Consider the following 26,653-nt stretch of genomic DNA (forward strand, 5'->3'; position numbering starts at 1 on the left):
TCTACGCACTCCTTCCTGTCCGAGTGTCCTCCCCACCCGTCCTCGAACTACCTACTACTACATACCTAGCCGGTGGAGGTGGGGAAGAGCGTGGGGGTAGGCTGGGCAGGAGCTCATAAGCTTATCTCGCTCCACGCGCTCCTCGACCTACTGGCGAGCCGTCCGTCGGTGCTGGTCGACGTGCGCTTCCATTGCCGTACATGTTTCGCCGTCTGACGTGCCTGGCCCAGCCTACATGAAGCCGGAGCCCTTGATATTCTGCTTTAAAATAATGTCTTTGCAGGCGTTGAACACGACTTGCACGTTCTGCGAATCCGTGGCGCACGTCACGTGGTGGTAGATCTCCTTCTCGGGCTGGCGGTTCATCTCCATGAACTTGCCTAGGAAGTACTGCACGCCCAGCTCGTAGTCACCGATGCCCCCGGGGAAGTCCTTGAACACCTCCACCGTCTTGGGGTCCACCTTCTTGATCTTGTCCTGGAACAAGTCCTTCTTGTTCAGGAACAGGATCATGGCCGAGTTGAGGAAGAACTTGTTGTTCACGATCTCGTCGAACAACGTGATGGCCTCGATCATGCGGTTCGTGGACGCGTCCTCATACAGAGACTGATCGTACTCGCTCAGCGCCGCCACGAAAATTACTGCCGTCACGTCCTCGAAGCAGTGAATCCACTTCTTCCGCTCGTTACGCTGGCCGCCGACGTCGTACATGACAAAGGTGGCGCCATCGATCTGGTACCGCTCTTCTACGATACCCGAGGTACGCACACGGGCGTAGAGCATATCCTGCTGCGTTGCTGCGTAGTCATCGCGCATGATACGATCCAGGTCATTGAAGTAGTACTTGACCGACTCGATGATCTGGAACTCGGCTCGCCGGTTCCAGGTGGCCACAATGCCCGGGTCCGTCCACAGGTTCTTCATCTTCTGACCTATCACGGGGTTCACTTCCGCCTCATCGCTGAGCGTCCTGATGTCCTCGAAGTCTTGTGCGCACACTACTTCCCCCTTGAGCTTCATCTCCGTACACTGTTCGATCAGCATCTTCATGGACGTCACCACGTTGTTATAGATAATTGGGGTGCAGTGCCGCTTCTCCTCCTCTGTCAGCGGTGCGCCATACAAAATCTGTTGCACCAAGCGAACACAAAATCAGTGCAACTCCCTCACGATGCTCAAGTGAGCGGACAACACACCTTCATCTGCTTGAAGACCGTACTCTTGCCTGACTCGCCTGCTCCTAGCAGTAGCAGCTTGACCTTCTCCTGCTCCACGCGGTGAGCCTCCTCGTTCTTGGCTTCGATCTCGCGCGACTTGGCCATGGCCTGCCGATCGGCATCGCTCATCTGGGACGCACAGAGTCCCATGTTGACTGTCCTGCTCCTGGGCTGTCGAGAGCAATCGATCGAAGCGCTGGAGCTTCGACGGTCGCGGGCGGAGTGGGGCGCGAGCAGGCAGGTGCAAGCTGGCGGCTCTGTTTCTGCTGCGCGGGAGGGCTCTACTGCCGGAGTGGGAAGCTGCACACGTTTCGGCAAATTGGCAGCGGAAGTTTAAAAATGAAACCCCGCCGCCACCTTCCTCCCTCGGTCAGCCTCGCGGGCTCAGCACTGCTGGAAGCCGCCTTCTCCGGCACAGAAATAACTCAAAATGCAACGACGCCAGCCTCGCCGTCTCGTCGCTATTAATACAGCTCCATCTTCGGCGTGTCCAATTGGGCCAGCCCGCCGCAAGAGACTCGAGGCAGAGCCATCCCAGGACTCGCGGAAACCACTGCAAGGGGGTCCACGATTAGCCCCTAGAAGCGCTATTTCAACTTCGTTTTAGCTGCGTCGCCCGGTCTCATCGCGCATGGGCATCAAGTTCTGACCACTACGCGATGGAGGTAACCCTGCACCAAGATGTCCTGCACTCGCGGCGCCACGATCCCTGACGCACAGCGTTCGTCGCGAAGGCACTCTCAGTCGCGCTCTCACCAGCTGCTGGCCAACATGTGCGCTTAGCAAAATGTAGCCATCTCCTACTGGCGGTTCTTTGCGCCAAAGAGGATGATGGACGGTCAGGCAAAGCCGCGTCACTCACAATAACTGCGCTCATTGGCCAAAAATGGATTTTGATTATTATTCAGAGGGAGACGGTGGCGCTGACAAGCGTGATCGATGCGCTGGACTCCAGGCGCTGTGCGCGACTGCCGAATGGCCAAACGCCAATTTGCCGCTAGAGAACAACACGCGTACACGCCATGTCGCCTAGCAACATCAAAGTAGACGCGAGCACCATCAAGGAGTGGCATTTCCACACGTGCTACTTCGCCACGAATGAGCGCTCCAAGAAGGAGGCGGAGGCGCTGCGCGACGCGCTGGTCGACCAGGTCGCGGCTGATCCCAAGAACTTCGTCGCCGTCTGCAACGGCGTAACAAGCAAGGAGCTGCCGGGGCTGGAGGGCAAGCCGCCTCCACTCAACCTCGGCCCCGTGGGCCCGCACCTCAGCGGCAGCTTCGAGACGTGGGTGCCAGCCGAGTCTTTCACCCAGGTGCTGTCGTGGTTCACGCTGCACCGCGGGTCATTGAGCATCCTGGTGCACCCGCTGACGCGCTACGAGCGCGAAGACCACTCGACGCACGCCATGTGGCTGGGCCAGCCCTTCATCATCGACTTGGAGCGACTGCGTGAGGACTTGATCACGCCTCCGCTGCAGTATCCGGAGCTGGGACTAGGATACAGCGCGACCGAGGACGAACAGTGACAAGGGTACTTGAAAAGTCAACGTCGAGTGCTATTCGAAGCGTTAGGGGGAAGCAAAGTAACCGTCCTCAATATGAAGCATGCAGTTGACGTGAGATCCGGTGAGCAGAACAGCGCCTTGGATGTCCTTACTGCAGAAGGTGACGCAGCACCGTGCGTACGTTCAGCTTCTTCAGGTGCGTGTACTTCTGGCCCGTACCGACGAACATGATCGGCTGGCCAGTCTTATACACCATCGACACCGCAGCGCCAACTACATAGAAGAACAACAAACAGCATGGAAAATGGTAAGACCCTGTACTACACAACGCATTCTCGCAACGGAACCGCCAAACCCACCCTTGTCATCGATCGTGTCGAACTTGGTGATCACAATGCCATCAATACGGTGTGGCTCGCGGCGGTCAGAGTAGTCCGCAAGGGCCTAGGACGAGAGGAGAACACAACTGAGGAGTCAAAACAAGTAAAGGTCACCAAGAACAAGGAGCAGCTACATACCCGGTCGAACATCGACAGTTGGTCAATGCCATCGTTGCCCACCAAGGCTTCTCCAACGAAGAGAACGAGGTCGGGCTCGTTGTTGGACACCAGCTTGGCGAGCGCACGCATCAGTGGCTCGTTGTTTTGCATACGGCCAGCAGTGTCAATCAGCACGCAGTCATAGCCATTTTCAGTGCCATACTTGATCGCCTCCTTGGCCACCGAGGCCGGATCCTTAGCGTAGCCCTTCTGGAACAACTCCACGTCCAGCACCTTGGCGTGCTGGTTCAGTTGCTCGACGGCGCCAGAGCGGAAGGTGTCGCAGGCAGCGATCATGACGTTCACGCCCTTCGACTTGAGGTAGTAGCAAACCTTCGACAAACTAGTGGACTTGCCAACACCATTCACGCCGACGAAGACAATGCTGTATGCACGACCCTCAGTCTTGGCCTGCAGAATCTCGCGAAGCACGTCGGTGGACTTCTTCGGCGTCAGGATACGCAGCAGCGCGGCCTCGAGGGCCTTGCGCACCACCGTAGAAATGCGCGTGAAGCTCTCGAGACGCTGGCCCACCACAGTGGTGATGACAGACTCGCACAGCTCGTCCGCGACTTCCGAGGCCACGTTCTTGCTGATAAGCTGTAATGAATGCACATATCAGTAGGCAGATACAGCAACATTCGCGATCGCATAGCACAAGGCCTACCATTTGGTGCATGGGGGTGATGACGGGCTCCAAGTCCTCGCGTTCGAGAATCTTGTTGCCAGACACGGTGCTAAGGAAGTTGCCGAGGCGCGTCTTAGAAAAGCTCCAGCCGCTGTTGCTCGCATCCGACTCCGCTCCAGAAGAAGCGGCAGACTCATCGTCGGTATCCGAAAACTCTTCTGAGTCACTGTCTTCCATCTCCTGTACGACAACAACATAAACATTGTTTAGTGCTTCCATGCTTCGCAGTGTAAGATAAGGAACAGCAAACGTACTCCAATGTAGGCTTCGCGCTTCTCGCGAAGCTGGGCCTCTTCCTCCTCAGCAGTGATCTAACAAAACCAACACCAAGTCAGCGATACATCCCCAACGTACAGCCACTCTCCTGCCTGCACCCGTACCGTCTTGGAGCGATCTAACGCCTCGGCCTCCTTCTTGGAGACCTTGGTATCATCCCATTTCGTCATCTTCTTTCCGCTCTTCTTGGGCTCCTTCGCAGCCTTATCCTTGCCCTTACGACGCGGGCCCGTGCGCATCTTGCGCACCTTCGACGAGCGCAGTGCTGCCTCGTTCTCCAGCTCCTCCAGGTCCTTGTCCTTCCCATCCGACGTGGGGCTGTCACTGCCATCTTCACTCGACTACTCAGGCAACGCAAAACACCGACACACACGCGCACCCGTCAATTGCACTGCAACCACCCATATAGCTCCAAACAGCGCCGTACTTCTGCAGTAGCCGTAGACCGCGCTGACGACGCGGTCTTGCCCGCTGCGTTGGACGTGACGCCCTTGGCCTTGGCCTTCTTGGACGCATTGAAGGCGCGCGGGCCCTTGCGCGTTTGCTTCTCCGTGAACTTGAGCTCCGTGGCCTTGAGGATCTTGGTGAACTTGTCTTCGTACTTGACGGGCGTCTTGTTGGCGATCTGCTGCGGGAAGAGCGCGATGAAGTCCTTCTTGACGATCTCCAGCAGCTCCTCGATGTACAGCAGCTGCAGGATCTTCTGGTAGACCACCACGAAGACCAGGTCCAGCTTGTTCTCGAACACCCACTGCATGGCGTACGTGTCGTCGATGAACTTCTTCTCGCCGGCGCGGTCCTCCATCAGCACGCGGTTGATGAGGTTGTCCACGGGGTCGCCGCCCAGCTTGCACAGCGTGCGCGACCACAGCACGGTGCCGGTCTTGGAGAAGATCACGAAGTGGTCGATCATGGCTCGGCGGCTTGGCTTCTTCTGTTCGGGTTCGGTTGTGTGGGGGACAGGCAGACAACGTATAACGTCTTCCGGTTCGCTTGCTGTCGTCACGTCTTTGGAAAAGTGACCGCGGCATCTGAACCGCCTTGGTGAGCGAGCCCACGCACATCAAATGTACACACCAGGGTGTGCTGCACATCACTTCTCGTCGTGATGGACGTGCTGGGCCCCGTGGATGACACGCTTGCGGCGTACTGCCGGGCGCTGCCCAAGCTGGAGCTGCACGCGCACATCCACGGGTCAATCCGGCCGTCGACGCTCGCACAGGTTCTGCAGGATGAAGCACGCCGCAACGGCACGCAGCCGCTGCAGCTGCCCAAGAACCGCAGCCTCGAAGAGTGCTTCGAGATGTTCGGGCTGATTCATCAAGTGGTTGTGAGCCGTCGAGTGCTGCGCCGGATCGTGGTCGAAGCCGTGGAGGACTTCGCGGCCGAGAACGTCAAGTACCTGGAGCTGCGGTCCACGCCCAGAGACCTTCCGCAGGACGGCGCCACGCGCGCAGACTACGTGGACGAAGTGGTGTCGGCGCTCGAGGAGTGCCGCGCGCGAAAGGATCTGGACGTTGAAGTGCGCCTGCTGCTCAGCATCAACCGCAACCAGCCGCTGCACCTGGCGGAAGACACGGTGGACATGGCGCTCGAGCGCAAGAACAAGCGGAACTGCCCGTTCATCGTGGGCATCGATCTCAGCGGCAACTCGGAGCGCCCCGACTCGGAGTTCGCCCGCTTCGAGCACGTGCTGGAGCGAGCGCGAGCCGGCGGCCTCAAGCTGGCCGTGCACTTCGCCGAGCACTTCGACGACGACGAGTCCGACCGGATCCTCAACTTCCGGCCGGACCGACTGGGCCACGCCTGCTGTCTACCGGAGCTGCTGTATGCCAAGATGCTGGCGCTGCGGATCCCCGTGGAGGTCTGTCTGACCTCCAACGTGCACACGTTGGCCCGGTACCGCAGTGACGGAGACTGCTCATGCTCGTCGGAGGAGAAGCACGAGGCCTCGGGACTGTGTGTGTGCGGCTTCACTTCGCACCCACACGGCAAGCTGCTCGCCAACGAGCGCGGCCAAGAGCAGCAGGGCGTGTACCCCATGTGTCTCTGCACGGACGACTACGGCGTGCTGGACACAACGCTATCGATCGAGTACATGCGCGCCGCGCAGGCGTTCGCGCTCAGCGAAGCGCGACTTCTAGATATCGCGCGAGCGTCCATCGACTCCATCTTCGACGAGGGCCAGGTGCCGACGCTGAGGGCGCTGTTCGCCTAGAACGCATTGCCACGTGGGTTTGCCGGCGTTGGACATGTTACATGTACCGTTCTGACATCTATCAGAGCCGCCTGATTTGCGTCAGCGGCGGGACTAAAATTCGACGCGCGGGCAATAGACTACACCTGCTCATCACAATTGCTATGCGAGCTTACCTGTCGTTCATCTTCGCCCTGGCTGCTGCTACGAGTGTTGCGAGTGCCATTACCGCAAGCGAGTCAACGAACGCCACGGATGCGGCGGCGGCGCTGGTCTACGACATCCCGGAGTGCACCAGCGACCAGCTGAATATCGGTGAAGCCATCCTCACCACGGAGCCCAACACGCTGCGGTGCGAGGACAAGTTCGGCATTAAGGCCGGCATGCTGCTGCAGTCCGCCGACGTGGCCGACGAGCTGTGCAGCCAGCAGAGCTGCCTCAACGCGCTGCGGACGCTGTACGCCACGCTGCCCAACTGCCGCTACGAGCTGTGGGGGCTCAAGCACTCGGCCGCCAAGTTCCTCAACCACTGCGGCATCGCCACGAACACCTCCACCACCGCATAATGCCAAGTCTCGCCTCCCTCCTCGTCTCACTGCGGTGTAGGCAGGCAGCCATGCATACCCGACCGCTCCCCCAGCTGTCCATATGCCTCTTCAAATAGTCGCGACCATTTTTTGGTGCGTGTAAAAATCGTGCCGACTCGTTCATTCCCCGACTGTCCTCCTCCCGCACAAGTCGCCAGCATTCTACGCTCTCTAGCCATGCGGACCTTCGTGCTGCTCGCTGCCGTCGCCGCCGTCTCCTCGGTGCAGTCCAGCTCGGCGTCCTCGCTGTCGTCCGTGTCGGGCTCGAGCTCGGGCTCGCTGTCGGCGGCGCTCGCGGCCATCCCGGAGTGCAACTCGACGCAGCTGAACGAGGCCCAGACCATCCTGACCTCCAACCAGCGCGAGAAGCAGTGCGAGTCGGCGCTGGGCCTCTCCTCGGGCACGATGCTGCAGGTGTCGACCGCGCAGGCCGACGAGATCTGCGACACGACGTCCTGCAAGGCTGCGCTGCAGGAGCTGTACAACGAGCTGCCCAACTGCCGCTACAACCTCTGGGGCCTGCAGTACTCGGCCAAGAAGCTGCTCAACTACTGCGGCATCACGGCCACCAACACGACCGACACGAGCTCGGGCTCGTCCACGGGCTCCGTCGGTTGGAGCGTCACCTCGAGCTCCGCCTCCTTCGCGTCGGCGGGAGCGACGGACGCCCCCACGACGGCCAGCAGCTCGACCACGGACAGCTCGGCAAAGTCCTCTGGCTCGAGCGCTGCGTCCACCACCGTTTCCGCTGCGTTGGCAGCTACTGCGGGCCTCGTCGCCGCTTTCTTGGCCTAAGCCAGTCATGGAGAATTTGTGACTGACGAACGCAGCGCAGTGTGCTAATCGTTCCTTCGTTTCGCATCAAGCCGCTTCATGTTGGCGACGGCGAGCGCGCTGCTAAGTTTTTGGGTTTTCTAAACATGATTCACTTTTATTGAAGCTCCTTTTCAACGTGGTGTGTTTTGTATTTGAAATCTTGATGCAGAAACACAGGGAGCAGCAGCGCATGCCTTACCGCTGCATCTCGTCGTTCAGAAGCTCCTCCGTAAACTCGAGCGCGTCCAGCACGGATGGCCGCTCCTCTGGGTTTGTGTGCAGCATGTCTCGAATGAACTCGCAGAACTCGGTCGTGAATTGTGTGCCGCGGTGGTGAACCACGCCGCCTTGCTCTGAAGAAACAATAGGCAGAAAATCGTTAAAATCACACGAGTTAGCAGCACTGTCGTCAACTTCTACAAGACTCACCTGGTGGAAATGACACCCGTCCGTTCAAGCAAGCCAGCTTCATGAAACCCTGAAGCAATTGATAAACAACAGGCACTTTAGCAACCAGACAGCCAGTGTTGTGTTCATGAGTAAATCCGGGTCGATGAAGGCCTCGATGATGTCACCACCACAGGCATACCAAACCAACGATTTTGAGAATCGCTTTACCGATTCGTTGCTGTTGATATTGGACGACGTTTGCCAAGCTCAGATGGTGCTAGCAAGATCATTGTTATTTCTGGTGTATTTAACTGCTCTGGTTTTGAATATCACGTATGGCGTGAAGTTGTTGCTACACTTGATGCTGCTATGGGTACTGTTTCGCAAGATCTAGTTCAAAGCTAAATGCGAACATATATATCTCACTGTATCTACCATTTTTATTCTGTTCGGTGTAGTATCCAATATGAACATATAGTATCCAATATGAACGCGTTCTTCAGATAATCAAATGAAGCAAAACGCTTACGATCGTTACAACAATGCAATGGCGAAAGTGATTTTGTTCAAGGTGCGAAGTTAAAGGCAATGCTTCAGCAACAGGCATTGGATGATGCTTTCACGATTCTTTGCCAAATTTATTCCAACAAGTCATGAACAAATCGCGTGATTCTGACTATGGTACGATCAGATCACAAGCAAACTCAAGAAGAAGGCTCTTCCAGTCATCAAGGAAAAACCTTACACCTACGTTCCAGAGCAAACTGATACCCAAAAGGCTCCAAAAGAATCACAATTTTCAGACGAAGAGGCGACTAGCGACGAGAACTTCAAGAAGTATATGGTGGATTACTACACCAAATTACGTAAAGGGATAGATCTGGAAAAGGCCGTTCGAAGCCGAGTAAAGAAGTAATTGAAAAGGAACGAAGAGTTTCGCAACAAGATTTTTCGCATTTGTGAAGTAATCGCAAGGCCACTAATGATGGAATTAGTGACATGGCCACTGATAAGCTTACCACGAAAGCTCTGCTGAAACGTAAACGAGAAGCACCAGTGCCAAATGAAGCATCTCCAATTCTACGACCAAAATCTCGTGCGGGGTTAAACAAGAAGAAATTGAGCGAAAAATGAGATCTGCTGATCTTGACGATCGCCTAAAATTGTTGGTTCGCCTTTAGGTGGTTCTTTGGGAAAATGTACTTGCACATTGTTATTAGATATATATCGGTCAAGATGAACTCACTATTATTTAGTTTCTATATATCGAGGAATGCATTTGTTAAAAATAAAATATTTATTTTAGAGTGATCTGATTGGATAAATAATCTGCAGGTGTTTTTTCTCCCTCATTCGCGAAGAAGAAGAATGAAGTTGATTGATTAAACTGGGATGTAGACTTGTCGTAGTGATCCCTCATTCGCGAAGTTGCCAGCAAGCTATGAAGTCGTTGACGTGTGTGGTGATCGGAGACGGGAACGTCTTTTGTGTGGAGATCGACGAGCGTAAGCAAGTATGGAAACTGAAGGAAAAGATCTGGAGGAAGAAATCGTCAATCATCAAATGCGATGCGGACAGACTGATGCTTTACGTTGCGAACAAGGGGGAGAATTGGCTCAAGTCGGGGGAAGACTAGCTAAATTCACACGACCCAGACGTGGACCTTTTGAATCAAAGCTAGACTGCCCTTGGAATCGAGGAGATTATGACTGAATCCAGAAAGATGAATACAGCAGTCGCGATTGGTGACGTCTTTGCAAGTGCGCCGACAAAGGAGGTGCTTCACGTGCTGGTGAAACTTTCGGAAGCAGTGGTTGATGCTGGGGAAGCAAATGAACCTCCAAAGAAGAAGAAAAGATTTGGAGCGAATCAGCATCCCATTCGCAGGACCATTGCACCAGGATGAGTGCGCTGTTCCGTCGGATACAATAGACGCTTTTCGACAGATCAAGGAAGGTTTCTCAAGAAATGAGGTCATCGGTCACCCATTGTTCTTGTTGTACGGTCCCCGTCAATTTGGGAAAACGACAATTGCGTATCGCATCATGGACTGGATTGCCAGTGATGCCAATGTCGCGGATGTCAAGTGCGTCTTTTTCGAGATGCATAGATCGGATGTGGCTGCAGAGGGGACTTTCTGGAATCGATTGGGGGCGTGTATTGAAAAGCGAAATGCGTGCTGCGATTATGATTCGCTCATGCATTTGGTGAAGGACAGCACTACTCAAGATCGAAAGCAGTTATGGCTGATCGTGGGTGAAATGGATAATCTGTTTTCCAACAAAGAGTTGGCCATTAAGTTTCTGCTCGCACTTCGAAAGTGGAAAGTGGCACCGTATTTTCGTGGTTTTCCTGGGGTCGGAAGTCATGAGTTGGTGCGTTATCACGAAATCTTTCGTGGAGATAGCGACTCTAGCCCTTTCAACGTTGGCAACATGATTAAAATGGTGCAATTTTCACTGAAGCAAATGAGTGCGTTTTTCAAGCTTATCGAGCCGCGCTATGGGTTCTCTCAGTCTCTTCAATGTGGTATCATGAAGTATTCTAGTGGAGCGCCCGGTGTATTTGGATCATTGATTCGATTTACGGTTGATAATGACAAGTGTATTCTGGATTGGCATGAAGGGAAGCCTCGGTTCAAACTGGGTACATTTTCCGGGTACTTGACGCAGTACAACAACACCTATCATCGCATACAAGGTGATCTTCGCAGCTTGACTGAGTTGGAGTGGGAAGCACTCAAATACATACCAGAGGACAATGGGAATTTGACGGCTAGCAATGTCAAGGGGTATTGTGGCATTTCAGTCAGGGGTGATCAGGAAAGGCGACTCGTTGACCCATTACTGAGAATGGGGATTGTGGTTCGAGGAAGCAGTAGTGAACAAGCCATTGTATCTGATGTGATGTGTCGAGTCTGTGTCCAAGCGCTCCTCGAGTGGGAAATTCGTCAAACTACTAATAGCGATGACCCAGTGCTCCTCTTGTCGGTTGCGCACCGACATGTGTATCCCAAAACACATTTCAAATCATCTTGTGAGAAATCGACAAGCAGCGAATGAGTCGGCATTTCATCACGAACTATATTCGACGATTCGAGATATCTTGAAGAAAGGAGCACTGACTAGGGGTATTTATGCTGAAGCAAAAACTCCAGTCTGTCAAAGGAGGGCCAATATTCTTGTCGCGAATGGGGTCCGAGTCGCGTACGAGCTAAAGTCAAATCAATTACGGGAATCAGAGGTCAAAGCGGCCGTGAAGCAAGCAGATGAGTACAGAAAAGTGTTCAATGTCGACCGGATGCTTGTTGTGAACTTCGTTCCCAAACGGACACAAGTTGGACGAAGTGTATCGGTTCACGGAGTTTCCGAGGGTTCAGATCGTTCATGCTTGGTATGTCGATTCCTGCGATCAATTTTCTCTTCAATACCTGCGGAGACAAACAAAGTTACGAGTTGCTCGGTCAAATGCCTCGAGCAGTAGTATGGTGGTAAAATCAAGCGGATTTCTCGAATACGTTAAAGCCACATTCTCTGCTTTTGATCGCACTCGCAATTGAATCGAATTGCTTGTCGCTCTTTAGATAATTTTTTAGAAATTGTTTCCCATCGTTGCATGTTTGCCTTATAGTACTCCTTATTATAGGCCTTAATGTTTTCTAATATTTGCTCGATAGTCCATTTTGCGCAGCTGATCTATCGTAAATGCTACTACTAGTAGTATATTCTTATTCACTAAATTTTGCAATCCATGTACTAAAAGCATGATTCACTTTTATTGAAGCTCCTTTCAACGTGGTGTGTTTTGTATTTGAAATCTTGATGCAGAAACACAGGGAGCAGCAGCGCATGCCTTACCGCTGCATCTCGTCGTTTAGAAGCTCCTCCGTAAACTCGAGCGCGTCCAGCACGGATGGCCGCTCCTCTGGGTTTGTGTGCAGCATGTCTCGAATGAACTCGCAGAACTCGGTCGTGAATTGTGTGCCGCGGTGGTGAACCACGCCGCCTTGCTCTGAAGAAACAATAGGCAGAAAATCGTTAAAATCACACGAGTTAGCAGCACTGTCGTCAACTTCTACAAGACTCACCTGGTGGAAATGACACCCGTCCGTTCAAGCAAGCCAGCTTCATGAAACCCTGAAGCAATTGATAAACAACAGGCACTTTAGCAACCAGACAGCTGGTGTTGTGTTCAATAGAAATCCGTCAACAAACCTCGCGCGGGTGCTCGAATGGGCTTGTTCCGAATGCCATGGCATACCTGTATCGCGCAGGAAGAGATTAGTGGTTTATCCAGCGCAGCAAGCTAGGAAGGTGTCACACGATACTTACAGCACACAGCCGAGAGACCATACATCTGACTGGCCATCCAGCGCGACGTCAACGGTAGGCTCGAAAAGTTCCGGAGCCCGGTACGGAGCTGAGCTTTTGCGGTTTGCTTCATCTTGTAGCTCGAGTGAATTCCGGCGAGAGTTCACTTCTACTCGGATCGGGGCACAGCTACCAAAGTCTGTCACCACCGGGATGTAGGCAAGGAAATCCTCACCGGTGGATGACGAAGACAGCAAGATATTATGCGGCTTAATATCCCGGTGGCAGAAGCCCGCTCGGTGCAATGCGAGCACGCCCGAGCAAATGCCATGGAAGAGGTGCAGAGCCGTTCGTTGTGTAAATGGCCATAGAGGCGACGATGACTGGCATGCAGCGTTGATGGCATCCCACAAACTTCCACGCTCGAAATACGGGACCAAAAAGTAAAACTAACATACATGAGACGAGTGTCAGTTTATCAACTTTCATTGAAGACAAGAAAGCCGGTCGTACCTCCATTCCTTGCTGGACTCGAGCTTCAGCAAACTCCACAAGCGGCATGATATTGAGGTGCTTGACGGACTGAATATTCAATATACAAAACACGTTAGCTACGACAACTGGACACCTCATACTAGGAAATTTTAAAACGTACGCGGAAAACTTGAAGCTCCATCTGCACGTCATTTTCAACCTCTTGTGATTGGCATAGAATGCGCTTGAGAGCAAAAGTTTCGTTGGTAGCCGATGACCGAACCAAGAGCACTTGAGCGTAAGCACCCTCAGCAAGCAGCCGCACCACTTGCACGCTAATACCTCCAACTTGAATTGTTTCACTCTATCAAAAAAAACTAATTTAGGGGCACGAAACGCACAGAAGTAACTACAAGATGCACTCACCTTCGAAACATTAGCACTGGCGCTGGAAATCGTCGCACTAATCGACGAGAGCAAGGAGCCACCCCACTTCTTGGCTTTCTTGGCCGTCTCCGACGCTCCCTTCTTCGCGTCCTCGATCGAGATCTTCTTTGCAAAGTCGTATGCCTGTTCTGTCTGTTTCCGCAGATACGACTGTGCGTCCTTGCCCGCCTCGGCCCATTCCGACGTATGCCGGCCGCCTGAGCTTCCATTTGAGTCGTACCGATCATCGCGGTCAAACCTCGAGCCCCGGTCTCCTGCATTCTGGTACCCACCGCTGCCACTCTGATAGCTGCTGCGATTCCAATCACTCTCGACCTGCTGCTCCTTTCGCATCTTCTCACGCGACGGCGAGCGCACAACCGGCGCCGGCGGTTCTTCATCTAACCCACCACCATCACACACACAAAGCTCAATCTCCCGCTCTCTACAGTCAGTTTACCGCTCAAGCTTCAACGTCACACGCACCTTGTGACTCGTACGTCGTCGACTCGAACTCCTCGTAGTCATCGGGGCGATGGGTGCGTCGCTCCGCCGTGCTGCTCCCGTAGCTGTCGGTGCGCAGCTTGGTGACCGCCGGGGTCTGTGCCGGCGCGGGCGGAGGGACGGCCTCCCGGGACTCCTCATAGTGCACGTACTCGACGCTCGGCTCCTGGTCCAGCGGCGTGATGCGCGCCAGGATCTTGCGGCCGCAGAAGGGCACGGCCGAGTCCGGGTTCGTGAGGTCCAAGAACGCGCCGTCCTCGCAGCGGAAGGCGAAGTGGAAGCTGCTGCCCAGCGGGAAGGCCTTCTGCACGTCCGCGAGGCACACGCGACCCCCTGGGGGCGGCAGCGGCAGCACGAAGGCGTTCCAGTTGGTGTCGGGTCCGCGCTGCGGCTTGCTCTCCTGCACAGGCTCCAGCAGCTCGCCCACCAGCTGGTACAGCACGAAGGTCGTCTTGAGTTGCGGCGCCGCCATCGTCGTGCCGCTCACCGGATGCACCACTTCCGTCTCGCGCATTCGCCCGCAGGTTTCGGTGGCGTTTTTGCACCAAAGAACAGCATGCAGCTCGCTTTTTAGGCTATATTTAAGTTTGTGGGGGACAGATTTTGATTGGTTCCTAGACTGATGGATGGCTCTTTTCTGGCGTAGTTCTTGCCAAATTTGGGATTTGGTCCGATTTGATCCATCCAAAATGGTCCACTCACTGCTGCTCAGTGAGTAATGTCTCTACTCAGGAACTAAGCTCGCATTGTACACGCCGTCGTAGGGATCATCCGAACCGAAGTAGGCGTACTGGTAGTCTTGCGGTGGAGTCATGTTGAACGCAGGCATCTCGGCCACACACGATTTGTCCATTCGGCCCCAAGTCCCCTCCATTACGCACGTATGACGCGAGCAACTTCGATCCGCATGTTTCGCTACACGGGTCGTCTGCATCCAATGGCGTCGACACCAAAACAGCATGCGCTGCGTAGTCGAGAGCGATTAGATTTTTCTTGTCGCCGTTGAGAGACCCGAGAAGATACTCTGCAAACCTGGTCGTCGTCTGAGTGCCGAGTCTACCGCTCAGCAATAGCACATTTGCATTGTTTGGGATCGTGGCACTCTTGTTCCAGTACTGAGGTCGCGCTCGTAAATGATGGCACTAGCCTCATAGTTGCCCATATAACCGAATTCACCGCACGCAGTTGATTTCTCCTTTGAAAAGGCGCAATACAAGGGATTAATCGTGTACACCGCTCCATCGGAGAGCAGCGTATTCGTAAATCGCGCGTGCAACTCAGACATTGAAGGTGCAGGTATCTCTCATAGCTCGGAATACACGACAAGGCCGTATAGCAATGTTGATGTGGAGGCATCATCCTGAGTCTGGTAATCAAAGTGGTGGTTCAACCGTTTGACGAATTGCTTGAGTACATCGATATCCTCCGGTGCGCAGCGGTTGAGTCTGTATACAACCGGTGGGATCAGCCCTCGCATGTACGGGTCCTTCAGCAAGTTGCCAAGCGCGAGGCGCAGAATGTATGAAGCTGGTTCGCCACTCTCGCCCAAGGAAACTGTCCTGATCAATGTTCCACAGGTCGAGTTGGGGTTGTTGTCGAACTTTTGAAGTAAACCTTCAAGAGTTCCATTGAGCCCGTCGGGCTCAAAATGGGCCTTGCAGACTTCGTTCTCTCCGCAGAGCGATAAAAAACTTATCGCCTACCTCCTTGATGTTGACATCGTAATTGGAGAACTGCCCGGAGACCGTGCATACACTGTCGAGAACGTATCCAGTCACTTCGGGTGGTGCCAGGTGGATCAGCCGTTCCACGAGCATCGTACCATAGCTCAACCCGTACACGATCGTGCTAGCACCATTCGTGTGCTTGGAGATAAACGTTTTCAGGTCAGTTGCCGTAGCCGTCACGGAGAATGAAGCAAGATCCCCGTACTTGGTGTGCAAATCTTGTGCGCATGCTGGCACTTCCGATGGATGGCAATGGTTTTTCCTCGCAGAGAACCAGTAGTCGCGATTTGTGCCGCTACACAATCCAACAATGTGCTGCGTCCAGTGCCGCGGTGGTCCATCGTGTACACATTCACATTGCCTTCTAACTGTTGGTGTAGGTTTATCATATCGCTCTCCACTGCGCATTGTACAGTAGTGTATACATGAAGTGAGTATGATAGACCGACTCAAAGAGGGTGTCAGATGAAACTTACTTGCAGTGGATGAGTACCCAGGGCCACCCTGCAGCAGCCAAACGTTGGAAGCAGTCTCGGTGTTTCCAGACGTAGCTGGCAAACGCTTCACGAAGATGTCAACTTTTGGGTTCGTAGATGCCGGAGTATCACAGATACCAGGGTAGCAAAAGCGGCGCACTGTAAATCGCGCACTCCGCATCTTGGGTGGAACTGCCTTCGTCCGAGAAGGTGAAGTCGTAGCATGGGTACCACCCATTCAGGTCCGTGTTTGAGGTGGCGTTGGGTGTCACCAAAAACTAAAACTGTTGCCATGGCCAATGCCACGACATGGTAAAACTGCTTGCCTTGAAGTGTGTTGTTTCCAGAGCTAGAAAATCTGAAACTGAGGTGTGCTGCAGACGTAGTGTCAAGTCTTCGGTGGGCTGTTCACGCCGTGAATACGTTTGCTTACTGTATGAATACTTTATTGGAGCTATGCATCTGGCTAGCGTTTGGTTCAGCGGCTACATGTGTAGTACCGGTAAACTCAAAACCGAACATCCGATGCAAATGTGGCATTGATTACTCGAGTGTACTACATATACAGTGCTGCCGAGTTGCCCACGAGTTATGTAAACTGTCCGATGTTCGGTGCTGTTCGTCCTCCTGGTGTCAGGTTGTGATTCCGAGGCTGATGACTTAGCGTTTATTGTCGTTGGTGCTAGGAGGATTAGTACAGTATGAGAAACCCAACACAATTCGTGGATCACACTCTTGCATTAATCATATCATCAACACCCGCATTGGTCTTACATTTCCCAGCCTGTGCATGTAACACGTTTGAAAGTTGTTGCAGCTCTACCGTATGTATTGTCATAATACGAGAGAGTTGAATCGGAAACTGCTATTTAGAGGATTGACTATATGTCATAGTTCACTGGGCGATCAGCATCCTCGGGTGACCGCACGGAGCAAACCTTGCTGGACAAGCTAGATACGTCGCTGATTGATAGGGATTTGGTCAGGTGGCGATAAGAGGATGGGGCTGGCGATGGAGATACAGCCGAGGGCTTTTCGTCCAGCGCGGCGAGCACACGAGACGTGAGTTCCGCATCTTCCAAAAGCTGTGAGCTGGAGGAGCTTCTCGACATGTCTCCTACTCCCTCATCAAGCCGGGCTTCATCGACAGTTGCTGCAGTGTAGAACCTACTGCGTTCGGTAGTATCGAAAGTCTCGATGGGGCGGACACAAGGTCTCGCGTTCGAAAGCGCCGTCTGCAGCGGGGTAGGAGGGGGGAACGACGCCCCCGCCTGTCGATTTTGAGACGCAGACGCCGATGACACTGATGCCGTAGCTCCCCACGACACGGTTTTACCAGAGTCTTCGTAGTTACCCATTCGGATCTTATCGTAGAACGCAGCGGCCGCGGGCTCACGCTGGTGCGCCTTCGTGACCAGCGTCGGGTGGAATGGGTGCGACTTCCTAAAATCACGCTGCTGCTGCTTGCGGAGTTGTTCCTTTCGCTCCAGGTAATGGTCGTAGTACTGGTTGAGCGCTTGAAAGACCTTAGAGCTCGACACGCGACCATGCTTGGTGGCGATTTCACGGGAATTCTTGTCAATCACTGGGTGGAATGTCAACTCTTTTTCTTCGGCGTCTGCCGTTGCTGATTCCCTTTCCGGGTCCGAGTGGTGCAGCTGGTGGCGATGCCGACTACCTCTATCAGTGTGAAGATATTCGGCCAAGAAGATAATCTGTGAGTACGTGATTCCAGGTACTTCGCGCACGAGGCGATCCATATACTTCGAGAATGAGTCACGTGAGATCGGTGTGTGGTTCGCATATTCGAATACAATCGCTACCACGCGCGATATCTCCGCTGGTAATTCTGAGAGATCGACCAGGGTGGGTAGAACTGCGTCATTATTTTCCTCTTGCTGAGCGCCATGAATCTCTTCATCCGAAACTTGCGTCGACAGCTCTGGACGCGAAGTAGTTGACTGGGAAGATACTGACACCGACGTCGTCGGTCGACGAGACAACGCAAGGAGAGCATTAAAGATTCGAGAGCAAGTGTCCGCTTTCCGTCTCTCGAGTGCCTGCCGTGAGGCCTCCGATACGAAGGTTTGCTGCGACTTCTTCTTAATTTCGCGCTGATCCTTCTCCAATAGCTGGCGATGGTACTCTTGCTGCTCACGATGAGCAGCATGCAAAAAGTCCCCGATAGGCAGGCCTTGTTTGTTGCGCGCAAAAGCGGGTGCACGGCCTATCTCGGGTTTAAAGAGCTCTTTCCCAGTGTGAGGGTCGCGATCAGGGGTATACTTGTCATAAAGAGCAACACGCTTGCGCTCTAGTTCATGGTATTTGTCAACCGCTAGCCGCTCAACGAAGTCGCTTTGGGACTTGTCCGGGGCCACCCACAGCGAATTGACACCAATATCAGGCTTGAACGGAAACTGTTTGAAGTATTCCTCCTCTCGCTCTTCTCTCAGAGCTCGAGCCAGGAATGAATTTTCGTAAAGTTCATGATGCGGGTTGCGCGGCAGTCGTGTTTCGCCGTGCAACGCTGCAGCAGCTGCTGCAGTCTCGAGCTTTTCACGTACGATCTCCTCCGATACGATATTGATCTTCGGACGAAATGGACAATTTTGCTGGAACTCTTCTTCTATGGCGCTTCGGTGACGCTGACGGCGCAAGCTTGCTACGCGCGACGATTTGTCCTTGTTGGCGCTAACTGCTTTCATGACACCAGCTGAGGTTGTCAGGAGCGTTGGCTGGAAAAGCCGTTCAGGTTTCGGTTGTCCGCACAGAACCTCAGGGTGCGACTCCAGGAAACCAAATGCACTGTTGGAGCTTGATGCAGTCCCCCTACGTCCAGCATTTGAAGCGGTTGGAGATCTGCCACGGTGAGGCTTCGACGTTTGGCGTGTCAGTGCCACGATGTTCTGGCATCGAGAATCAGTGTACTGGTTCACATACGCACACTTCGGACACATCCAGTCTTGCTGTTCCTCACGTTCAGTCACACGACGCTCATGCCGCTGCGCCTTTTTGGTCATATCGGACAGTGCCTCGTCATGGAGCCGCTCCCCGATATGCGCATAGCCTCCGTTTGTTCGATTAGCTACCAGTTCGCGAGACTTGGCCGCCATCAATTCGACACGATGCATTCGCTCTTCGTCACGGGCCTGTTCGAGCTCCTTCGCTTTCTGCGCGCGCTGGATCCACTTGTCTTTCGACTCTGCCAGCGCATACAACCGCTCATACGCAGGTGCATCTGCGAGATTCGTTTTCTTCTTCGAGCTGCCACTGCGACTGCTATGAACCATCGTCGTAAAAGCTGGAGCTGGGGATGACGCCGATAAACGCTCGGTAGTGCGTGTGCACTCCGTTGCCAGCATATTGTACGATACAGCAGGGTCACTCGATACCGACCGACGCGCACTGCTTACTTCCGGGTCGACCTTCCCACTATGCTGCGAGTAGTGGCCGTATCTGGCCATGAGATTATTGTAGTTGTACTCGCGGTGGTTTTCCCGTTCGTGCATCTGCTGCGGTGCACTGGCATCCCCAGGGTGTGCAGGTACTGGTGAGTTTGCAAGGTTACACGCAGCATCAGCTTCTGGGACTGCCAATGCAGGAGTCGAAGGATTTAAGAACGAGTCAGTGCCCCAGTCGGTTGCCCAGTCGTCTGCAGCGTGTTGCTCTGGTTTCATTGAATCTTCCTGCTCAGTCTCAACCAAAGCATCGAGTTGGTCCTGTATAAGCCCCCTCAACTTTGGCACTGCGTCTGGTTGCAACGCGTGCTTTTGCGCAAAAGCTGAAGCCAAAACGTCTGGGCTATCGCCCTCGTGGATTTCGATGGTCTCGGTGCGCCCATCGCCAATGACAACCTCCATTAGGAGCAGAAGTTCGCCTTCGGGGCTACCATTCGCAATGACATCCGTGTTTAAAGGTGGCTGCGTATCCTTTTCATTAAACGCACCGAGTGCATCCTCCGAGAGCTTGGAGACACTTCCACCGCCCTGAAACAGTTTTGAGGTAGCCGACTGGTTGTCTCCATTTGCTGGTGTATCTGGATAAGCTGCAGCCGACTGCAACGCACTTCGGAACTGCTCGCGACGCCCAAGCTCTTGTTGCACTCGAGCGGCTGCTGAATCGACGGCAAAACGAATCTCATCCTCGATCTGTTGCGGTGACCGCGCAGGCATTTTACAGGCCGAGGCAGGTGGAGAAAGCACAGTCCGTTCTCGAAGCCACTCAGGTAGGTCATCGTCACTGTCTACTGCTCTATCGTCTCGTGCCCGCAGCTTGCTTGGGTTCGGCTTCGGCGACAAGTGCTTTTGCACGGGCACGGACATCTCCAAACTAAATTTTGGCTTTGTCCCTTCCTCCTTCGCAGAGGCCGGCTCTTCCAGAGGCTTTTCCTGGCGAGGTATGCTGTCAATAGACGAGTGTTCACTTGCCTCACTGTGCAGCGTCTGGAATCCAGCAGCGGAAGGCGTACGGCGAAGCAACGGTGAGCTTGAGGAGACCGATGACTCCGCCGACGAGTCAGAAGGCGTAGGAGAGTTTTTTTCATTGGAGCAGACCGGAGAGTACGACGAACCATCACTATCATCATCGCTGAAGCGCCCGGACCCGGATCTTCCTTTGATCTCCAGCATCAACGACACATCGTCGGTTTGGCTGACGGTGGCACCTTCAACTTTAGCTGCATGGATTGTTTGCTGTTTATTTTCTTGCTGAAGCTCGCCCCAACAGCCCGGAGATTCACTTCCCACAGTCATCGAGGGAAACGACGACGCTTTTCGCGGTGATTTCTCGGGACTCCCATGTCCAAACGCTTGTTGTTTTCCCTGTATCCCGCAAATTCAGGCAGTTAGAATGGCTCGCTTTGACAGCGAGACCAGCGCTATTACTTCGTACCTGTCCTATGGAATCGCTTGCTTGACGTGAGAACGAGTAGCGCCGCTGCATATTGCGATGGGTGTTACCGTACGGGTGCTGTCGTGACGGGGGTGTCTTTGTCTCCTCCATCATCGCTTTGATTTCTGGACGACCAGCCAACTATGGTTGTTGTCACCAGCTTCTTCTTCTCGTTCAGACTCGGCCAGTGTGAGGGTGAGAAATAGCTATGAAACGCCCTTGCTTCATGCAAGGTATGTGATAGCGCATCCCACGTGCGATGTGCTCACCCCCACTTGCTAGCATTGTGTAACCACGGCGTAAGAAGCAGTCCTCTTCAATCTTCAAATACTTCGATGCCGTTACTTGGCTGAAATTTGTTAATTGGCATCCTAATGCCTCGCTCTCACTACTTCACCAACATTCGCCAGCCTTATTGTACAGATACCGCCGCGCTCAGCTGCTTCTTCCAGATCAGAGCGCATTTATCCAGAAAGCTCTGCATAGCCTCCCGCTCCACCCGCGCCTCCTCGCGCTGCACTGAGAAATCCACCACGGTGCCGTCGTCCAGCTCCAGATCGCGAAACAGTGGTAGCTCGGGGGTCGGTGTCTTCTTTTTCTTCATTCCTGAACGCGACTTTGCAGTCTTCGGGGCCGTCTCTGCAGCTTGTTGAGGTACCTCACGTTTCTGCCGCTTGGTGCTCCGCGATGGCTCTTGGTTCTCCTCCTGGTTCTCTTTTCCCTTCGACGCAAGTACTGCACGTTTCGAGCTTCGCGCAGACTCTGTCTTGTGTCCATTGATCGCAGCTGGCTTTGTTACTACTGGTGCGCACTTCGAGCTGGTCTTCTCGTTGGCAATCGCAGCGGCCTTTCGCTTCGCTGCTGACCTCTCTGGTTGACGAGGAGGGGCTGCTTTTGCACCGGATACCTTCTTCTCACTGGAAGCCTTCTTGTCAGGAGAGGTATTCTTCTCACTGGTCTTCTTCTGCGCAGAGGTCTGCGACGGAGTGGTTTCCGGCTTGGCTTTTGCTGGAACAGGCACAGGAGTGAACATCGACTCCTCAATCGTGCCTAACATGTCTTCGAACAGGTGCATGTCGCCATCCCAGCTCATCGCGCTGTTGTCCACCGTGCGGGCTGCAGTGAAAGAAAACCAGGTGGCAACAACAAGATGTAAGTACATGTACATCAGTCACGTTTGGACTCACTGGGGCAACCAACTCACGGGCGTAGCGGCCATGGGCCGTAATGGACATGGGGTCCGTCCAAAGGTCGTAGTTCTTGCTCCAGCCCACAAAATGCACCCTGATCTTCTGAGTGGTCAGATTGCACTTGATGATGCGGGCTTCCCCCCACAGCATCTTCTTGTCCAGGGCGTCGATGTAGTAGCCCACGCACTGCGCCGTCTCCCTCTTGGGCTTGGGCTTGGGCTTCGACTTCCTGTCGCGGCGCCTCTTACTCGAAGCAGGTTTCTCAACGGGCGCCTCAACCACCGGCTGCTCCTCTTTCTCCGGCGGCGCTAGCGAGCCGGATTTCGCAGGAGAAGCAGGCGCGGAGGCCCCAGTAGACGGCGCCATGCTGGGCTGAGCTTCAGTCTCGGTATTCGAGCCGCTGCTCGTCACACAGCAAGGTGCAGCGCGTGAGCTTTGGCCGTGTACATGACAAGCAAGCCCTTGAGGCAACGGGTCGTACCTGGGAGTCGCTGGGGTCGAGGAGGTGGCGGGCGGGAGGCTCACAGCCATGACAGGCATCGACCTCTTGACTTCTTGGCGCGAATTTATCTGTCAGCTAAAAACAGGGCCAAAGTCGGACCTACTAAAACGAATACTAAGATGGAGTTCGACAGGTTTTGACAAGTTGAAGTTGCTTTGATTGGCATGAGCTTTGGGAGCGTCTCTATGGCTCCACGATGCCGTCGTCGGCTTGCTCCAGTGGCATAGGCGTGTCAGCCTTAACTTCCTCGACTGCAGAGATCTCGATGCGAGCGGTGTCGATGCTGCGGTCTTCGTCCGGTTGAGGCAATAACGCGAAGCGGTACTGCACGCGGACGTTGTCGATGATCTGGTAGTTCACGTAGTCCGGAGACGTCCATCGACGGGTCTGGTACTTGCTGCGGACATCTACCTGCAGGACTTCTTGGATGGCTGCGACAAAAGTATCGGGGGCGTCGCGATAATGCACGGACTTGTGGGACAGCTTGTGGATTGTCGAAACCAATGTGTCTGACTCCCATTCAATTCTGGTGAAGGAGAATACTATCGTTAGCTCTGGTTGTAAGATACACCGATGAAGATGTAGTACGTACTCGACGGGAGGCTGCGGGGTGGACACCCAGTTTGCTGCCTGTGCATCCGGGAGGCTGTCATATGCTGTACAACAAAGTCAGGAAATATGTATTGCCAGAGGTCCACCACAGTAGCTTGCTTCTTACCGGCGATGTACGGCTTGATGTCGAGTACAGGCGTTTCATCTAGCAAGTCCACACCGGAGAGAAACACGATGCGCTTGCGCATATCGACGCGCTCAATCTTCGCGAGCGTGATTCCAATCGGGTTCGGACGGTGTGGTGACCGAGTGCAAAATATGCCCACTCGCTCCTTCAGCATAGGTGGCGAGATCTTGGCCTTTTTTCAGATTCAGCATTGCGAGATTCATCAGCAAAATGCAATCTAACCTTCCTCGCTGTGATCTTTCAAACGTACCCGGAATGTATGCCGATGGCTGTCCGATCGAAGACCTTCGTGCGCTCGAGTGTTTTTGCCATTCGTGTTTTGATGGAACACGAAGACGATCCAAACGTGACTAAAATCCTCCAGCCCAATCAGTGTGTCCGGCGAGATACTCCGCTGAAAGGTGATTTTGGCCTTCGTCGACGGCGCGAGCGAGCCTTGACGAGGTGTGCCTGCACCGCTAACACGGGTAAGTATCGTATATCATCATCATTGAAACATAGTCTACAGTAACCACAGTACCTAAGCAGACCTTGAAGCACGAGTGAACGGTCCCAACAGGCTGTACGAAGCATCCCTTGCTGGTGTCCAGCTTCTCCTCCATCACACGCCGGAGCTCCTAGTAGGTCATCATACAGGGTACATATCCGTCAGCATCATGTCCTGAAAAAAAAAAAAAAATGGCCCCCAATATTGCTACGCTGTTCAACCTTCTCTGCAGCCACTCGGCCTCGTCGTTCATCAACTCGCGCCTTCTCCTTCTTGGCCGCATCGCTCTCGAGCTCCTGCATTAGTAGAGAAAAAAGGCAACATGTTGGCATCACAACGCATTGGCACGAGATATTACAGCAATTATCGCTACCTGGATCCTCTGGAGTTGGTCAGATCTCGGGTTCGATGGTCTCCACCAAAGCCACACCAGCACCGCCGTCTGCAGCGCCAGCGCCAGCGTCTCGAGCCGCAAGCTCAAGGGCAATGTCATTGCTCAACTGCCGGCCGAATTGAATTGATGGCGACCGTCGTGCAGTCCTCAGTCATTGGCCATTATTGCGTATTTTATGATTATCTCACGTGATTGGACGAAATACAATGCAATCTTTTGCGAGCTTCAATACCGAAGAAGCGTTGTTGAAGTGACCGAGCCAAGAGATGAGGAAGAACTCGGGCGATCGCTCCATGTCTGCTGCACTGCAGCACCGCAGGGTACGTCTGGTGTACCCATATAGCGTTATTTGAGGTGCTGAACCCTTGCATGACGCAGGCGTCGGGGTCCTTCGAGAAGCTGCAGGCGGAGAAACTGCACTCGAACGTGGTGAACCACCGCAGCCCCGTCATGGCTCGCCGCTCGCGTGAGCACCACGTTGCTGCTGTTGCCAACGCCGTGGACGGCGACAAAAGCATGGGGCTGCTGCCATCGATCGGCGTAGGCGTCGCTGTCGCGGGCTCCATGCTCGTCGTCAGCTACGCCGCGGTGCTGTCGGCGATGGCCGACGCCGCCTGAAAAGACCCCACGTCGTGCAGGCAGATACTAGCAGAACACACACAAAGAAAAAAAAAACGATGTCTATCTGCAAGTCAATTAACGTTCAATACCAACGCGAGGCCGTGATGCATGTGGAGAGGTTTTGTCGGGTTTTAGTCGTGTTTTTTCTTGTTTTTCTTGGTCTTGGACATCTCCTTGAAGGCGAGGTGCTCGTTAACGAGGTCCAACGATGCGAGCTGCACGTAGGTGCAGCAAACTCCAGTCGCTGCTGCCACCACAAGTAGCCACTCGAGGGACTTCCGCTCTAAGCCATGGAGAGTATGCAAGAGGAGCACCAGGCATAGAATCGCGGGAACAAGCCGCGCTGCCCAGGATGCACCGCGGACGAAGAACAGGGTCGAAATGGCACCGAGCGCGTAGCCAGCAATTGTCGGGTATACGCCTCCGGCCCCGTAGGACAGCTCCAGCACCTGGCGGAATGACATCTGAGAAGCCAGGTACAATAATTGTCGGGGTCAGTCCCACTCGTTCGGCATCTAGTTGCCGAGGCGTATGGGGTAACTAACATGCTCCATGACGTATTCGGTTCCTAGCTGCACCGCACGAGCCAGCTCATCCATGGTCAGCGGCGTTGGGTCCATCCTTGCTCCTATGCTTTCTGCAGATGAAATGTGGCGTTCCAGTCAGAGTAGAGCAGTAGTCTAGGACGTTGGTTTCGTGTGCTATTTTGCAACAAAACGGAAATGTGTGCAGTGAAATGCAAGAAGCAACGGCACACGTTCTTCTCCATTATACTAGAGCGGCAGCGATCATCAAAAACATCGTGGCAAATGAGTGAAAGGATGCCAAGGAGGTAGCGGCACTTGTCGTCGGAGCGGGTGTTGTGCTGTTGGAGGACTCGTTGGTTCCAGCGCTGGGTGAATCCTCGATTGTAAGGTCTTTGGTCGGGGTGGGCGTTGGGGCTGCCGTTGCGCCATCCTCCAAATCGAAATCGATCGATGATGACTTTATGCTCCCACTAACGCTCGACAAACTTCCAACTGCAGAGCCAGCGGTGGAGCTACTCAGTGAGTCCGTCGTGTTGAGGTCTCGATCTTCACTTGCAATGCTACCGCTGCTGGTCATATTGGCTGAGTTTATAGAGCTTTCACTTCCACTAGAACTTGACCAAAGGCTTGTACTCGAGCTTCCACTGGTGCTTTCACTCGCCCCACCGGTGCAGTCAGTACTCTTGGCAGCGTATGCCACCGCGTAGTTAGTGCTGTCGTAGTAGCAGTCCGGGGAGTTTGCGGCCATGTCCTCGAGCCAAGTCACACACTCCGGCAGCGGGCAAAGGCGACTCGTATCGAAGGTCGTGATGTCACCGTTGGCAGCTCGGTAACACGACTTGGCCGGATCCTCGTTCTGTTCGTGCAGCTTGTTTGCGAGTTGTTTTTGGTCCTGGTACAGAACTGAGCGTTGTCGGCGACAATGCCCGCGACAAGGAGTGAAATGGCGACAATGATGGTGCAGGTGGATCGCATGGCTTGGTAATGGAATCGCGGTTTGCGATGGCGAAAATGGAGACTTGAGCGGGCAGCGTCGAGTTGGGAAATGAGCCCAATCGACCAACACCAACCCCGATCAGCTTTACCGGTGACAACGACCCAAGCAGAGCTGTCACTTGAAGTCTGGTTGATACTCACGCGCTACACTCATTAGCCTCTAATAAAGCGCACT

At 53.9% G+C, this 26,653-nt stretch overlaps 13 protein-coding genes across 13 annotated transcripts; 5 read left to right on the forward strand and 8 right to left on the reverse strand.

Annotated features, from left to right (window-relative positions):
* Nucleotides 1-231: 231 nt before the first annotated feature.
* On the reverse strand, nt 232-1,367 carry IUM83_00745 (G-protein alpha subunit 1; the record flags this gene model as incomplete). Its single annotated transcript, XM_067924544.1, has 2 exons — nt 232-1,128; nt 1,197-1,367. 2 exons carry the CDS (start codon nt 1,365-1,367, stop codon nt 232-234), a joined length of 1,068 nt encoding a protein of 355 aa, XP_067789022.1.
* Nucleotides 1,368-2,239: 872 nt separating this feature from the next.
* On the forward strand, nt 2,240-2,743 carry IUM83_00746 (DOPA 4,5-dioxygenase; the record flags this gene model as incomplete). Its single annotated transcript, XM_067924545.1, has 1 exon — nt 2,240-2,743. One exon carries the CDS (start codon nt 2,240-2,242, stop codon nt 2,741-2,743), a length of 504 nt encoding a protein of 167 aa, XP_067789025.1.
* Nucleotides 2,744-2,870: 127 nt separating this feature from the next.
* Nucleotides 2,871-5,138, reverse strand: IUM83_00747 (Signal recognition particle receptor subunit alpha; the record flags this gene model as incomplete). The annotated part of the gene is made up of 7 exons (XM_067924546.1): nt 2,871-2,995; nt 3,082-3,166; nt 3,241-3,861; nt 3,929-4,129; nt 4,204-4,260; nt 4,330-4,566; nt 4,653-5,138. The coding sequence occupies 7 exons, from the start codon at nt 5,136-5,138 to the stop codon at nt 2,871-2,873; spliced, it is 1,812 nt and encodes a 603-aa protein (XP_067789024.1).
* Nucleotides 5,139-5,333: 195 nt separating this feature from the next.
* Nucleotides 5,334-6,443, forward strand: IUM83_00748 (putative adenosine deaminase-like protein; the record flags this gene model as incomplete). Its single annotated transcript, XM_067924547.1, has 1 exon — nt 5,334-6,443. The coding sequence occupies one exon, from the start codon at nt 5,334-5,336 to the stop codon at nt 6,441-6,443; it is 1,110 nt and encodes a 369-aa protein (XP_067789016.1).
* Nucleotides 6,444-6,586: 143 nt separating this feature from the next.
* IUM83_00749 (uncharacterized protein) lies at nt 6,587-6,988 on the forward strand (the record flags this gene model as incomplete). The annotated part of the gene is made up of 1 exon (XM_067924548.1): nt 6,587-6,988. One exon carries the CDS (start codon nt 6,587-6,589, stop codon nt 6,986-6,988), a length of 402 nt encoding a protein of 133 aa, XP_067789015.1.
* Nucleotides 6,989-7,186: 198 nt separating this feature from the next.
* Nucleotides 7,187-7,804, forward strand: IUM83_00750 (uncharacterized protein; the record flags this gene model as incomplete). The annotated part of the gene is made up of 1 exon (XM_067924549.1): nt 7,187-7,804. The coding sequence occupies one exon, from the start codon at nt 7,187-7,189 to the stop codon at nt 7,802-7,804; it is 618 nt and encodes a 205-aa protein (XP_067788488.1).
* A 216-nt stretch (nt 7,805-8,020) lies between these two features.
* Nucleotides 8,021-8,297, reverse strand: IUM83_00751 (NAK/MPSK protein kinase; the record flags this gene model as incomplete). The annotated part of the gene is made up of 2 exons (XM_067924550.1): nt 8,021-8,178; nt 8,255-8,297. 2 exons carry the CDS (start codon nt 8,295-8,297, stop codon nt 8,021-8,023), a joined length of 201 nt encoding a protein of 66 aa, XP_067788489.1.
* Nucleotides 8,298-12,068: 3,771 nt separating this feature from the next.
* On the reverse strand, nt 12,069-14,443 carry IUM83_00752 (NAK/MPSK protein kinase; the record flags this gene model as incomplete). Its single annotated transcript, XM_067924551.1, has 8 exons — nt 12,069-12,226; nt 12,303-12,351; nt 12,430-12,475; nt 12,547-12,974; nt 13,039-13,107; nt 13,181-13,363; nt 13,426-13,826; nt 13,912-14,443. 8 exons carry the CDS (start codon nt 14,441-14,443, stop codon nt 12,069-12,071), a joined length of 1,866 nt encoding a protein of 621 aa, XP_067788487.1.
* Nucleotides 14,444-17,013: 2,570 nt separating this feature from the next.
* On the reverse strand, nt 17,014-21,136 carry IUM83_00753 (nak mpsk protein kinase; the record flags this gene model as incomplete). Its single annotated transcript, XM_067924552.1, has 2 exons — nt 17,014-20,952; nt 21,023-21,136. The coding sequence occupies 2 exons, from the start codon at nt 21,134-21,136 to the stop codon at nt 17,014-17,016; spliced, it is 4,053 nt and encodes a 1,350-aa protein (XP_067788834.1).
* A 298-nt stretch (nt 21,137-21,434) lies between these two features.
* Nucleotides 21,435-22,752, reverse strand: IUM83_00754 (uncharacterized protein; the record flags this gene model as incomplete). Its single annotated transcript, XM_067924553.1, has 3 exons — nt 21,435-22,138; nt 22,227-22,612; nt 22,694-22,752. The coding sequence occupies 3 exons, from the start codon at nt 22,750-22,752 to the stop codon at nt 21,435-21,437; spliced, it is 1,149 nt and encodes a 382-aa protein (XP_067788485.1).
* A 145-nt stretch (nt 22,753-22,897) lies between these two features.
* IUM83_00755 (uncharacterized protein) lies at nt 22,898-24,433 on the reverse strand (the record flags this gene model as incomplete). Its single annotated transcript, XM_067924554.1, has 7 exons — nt 22,898-23,240; nt 23,307-23,370; nt 23,433-23,625; nt 23,704-23,903; nt 23,974-24,070; nt 24,162-24,236; nt 24,314-24,433. The coding sequence occupies 7 exons, from the start codon at nt 24,431-24,433 to the stop codon at nt 22,898-22,900; spliced, it is 1,092 nt and encodes a 363-aa protein (XP_067788486.1).
* A 167-nt stretch (nt 24,434-24,600) lies between these two features.
* On the forward strand, nt 24,601-24,952 carry IUM83_00756 (uncharacterized protein; the record flags this gene model as incomplete). The annotated part of the gene is made up of 2 exons (XM_067924555.1): nt 24,601-24,654; nt 24,713-24,952. 2 exons carry the CDS (start codon nt 24,601-24,603, stop codon nt 24,950-24,952), a joined length of 294 nt encoding a protein of 97 aa, XP_067788483.1.
* Nucleotides 24,953-25,086: 134 nt separating this feature from the next.
* IUM83_00757 (uncharacterized protein) lies at nt 25,087-25,575 on the reverse strand (the record flags this gene model as incomplete). Its single annotated transcript, XM_067924556.1, has 3 exons — nt 25,087-25,238; nt 25,314-25,419; nt 25,501-25,575. The coding sequence occupies 3 exons, from the start codon at nt 25,573-25,575 to the stop codon at nt 25,087-25,089; spliced, it is 333 nt and encodes a 110-aa protein (XP_067788484.1).
* Between the last annotated feature and the right edge of the window lie 1,078 nt (nt 25,576-26,653).

This window comes from Phytophthora cinnamomi (assembly GCF_018691715.1).
Source record: "Phytophthora cinnamomi strain GKB4 chromosome Unknown Contig53, whole genome shotgun sequence".
NCBI classification, from domain to species: Eukaryota; Oomycota; class Peronosporomycetes; order Peronosporales; family Peronosporaceae; genus Phytophthora; species Phytophthora cinnamomi.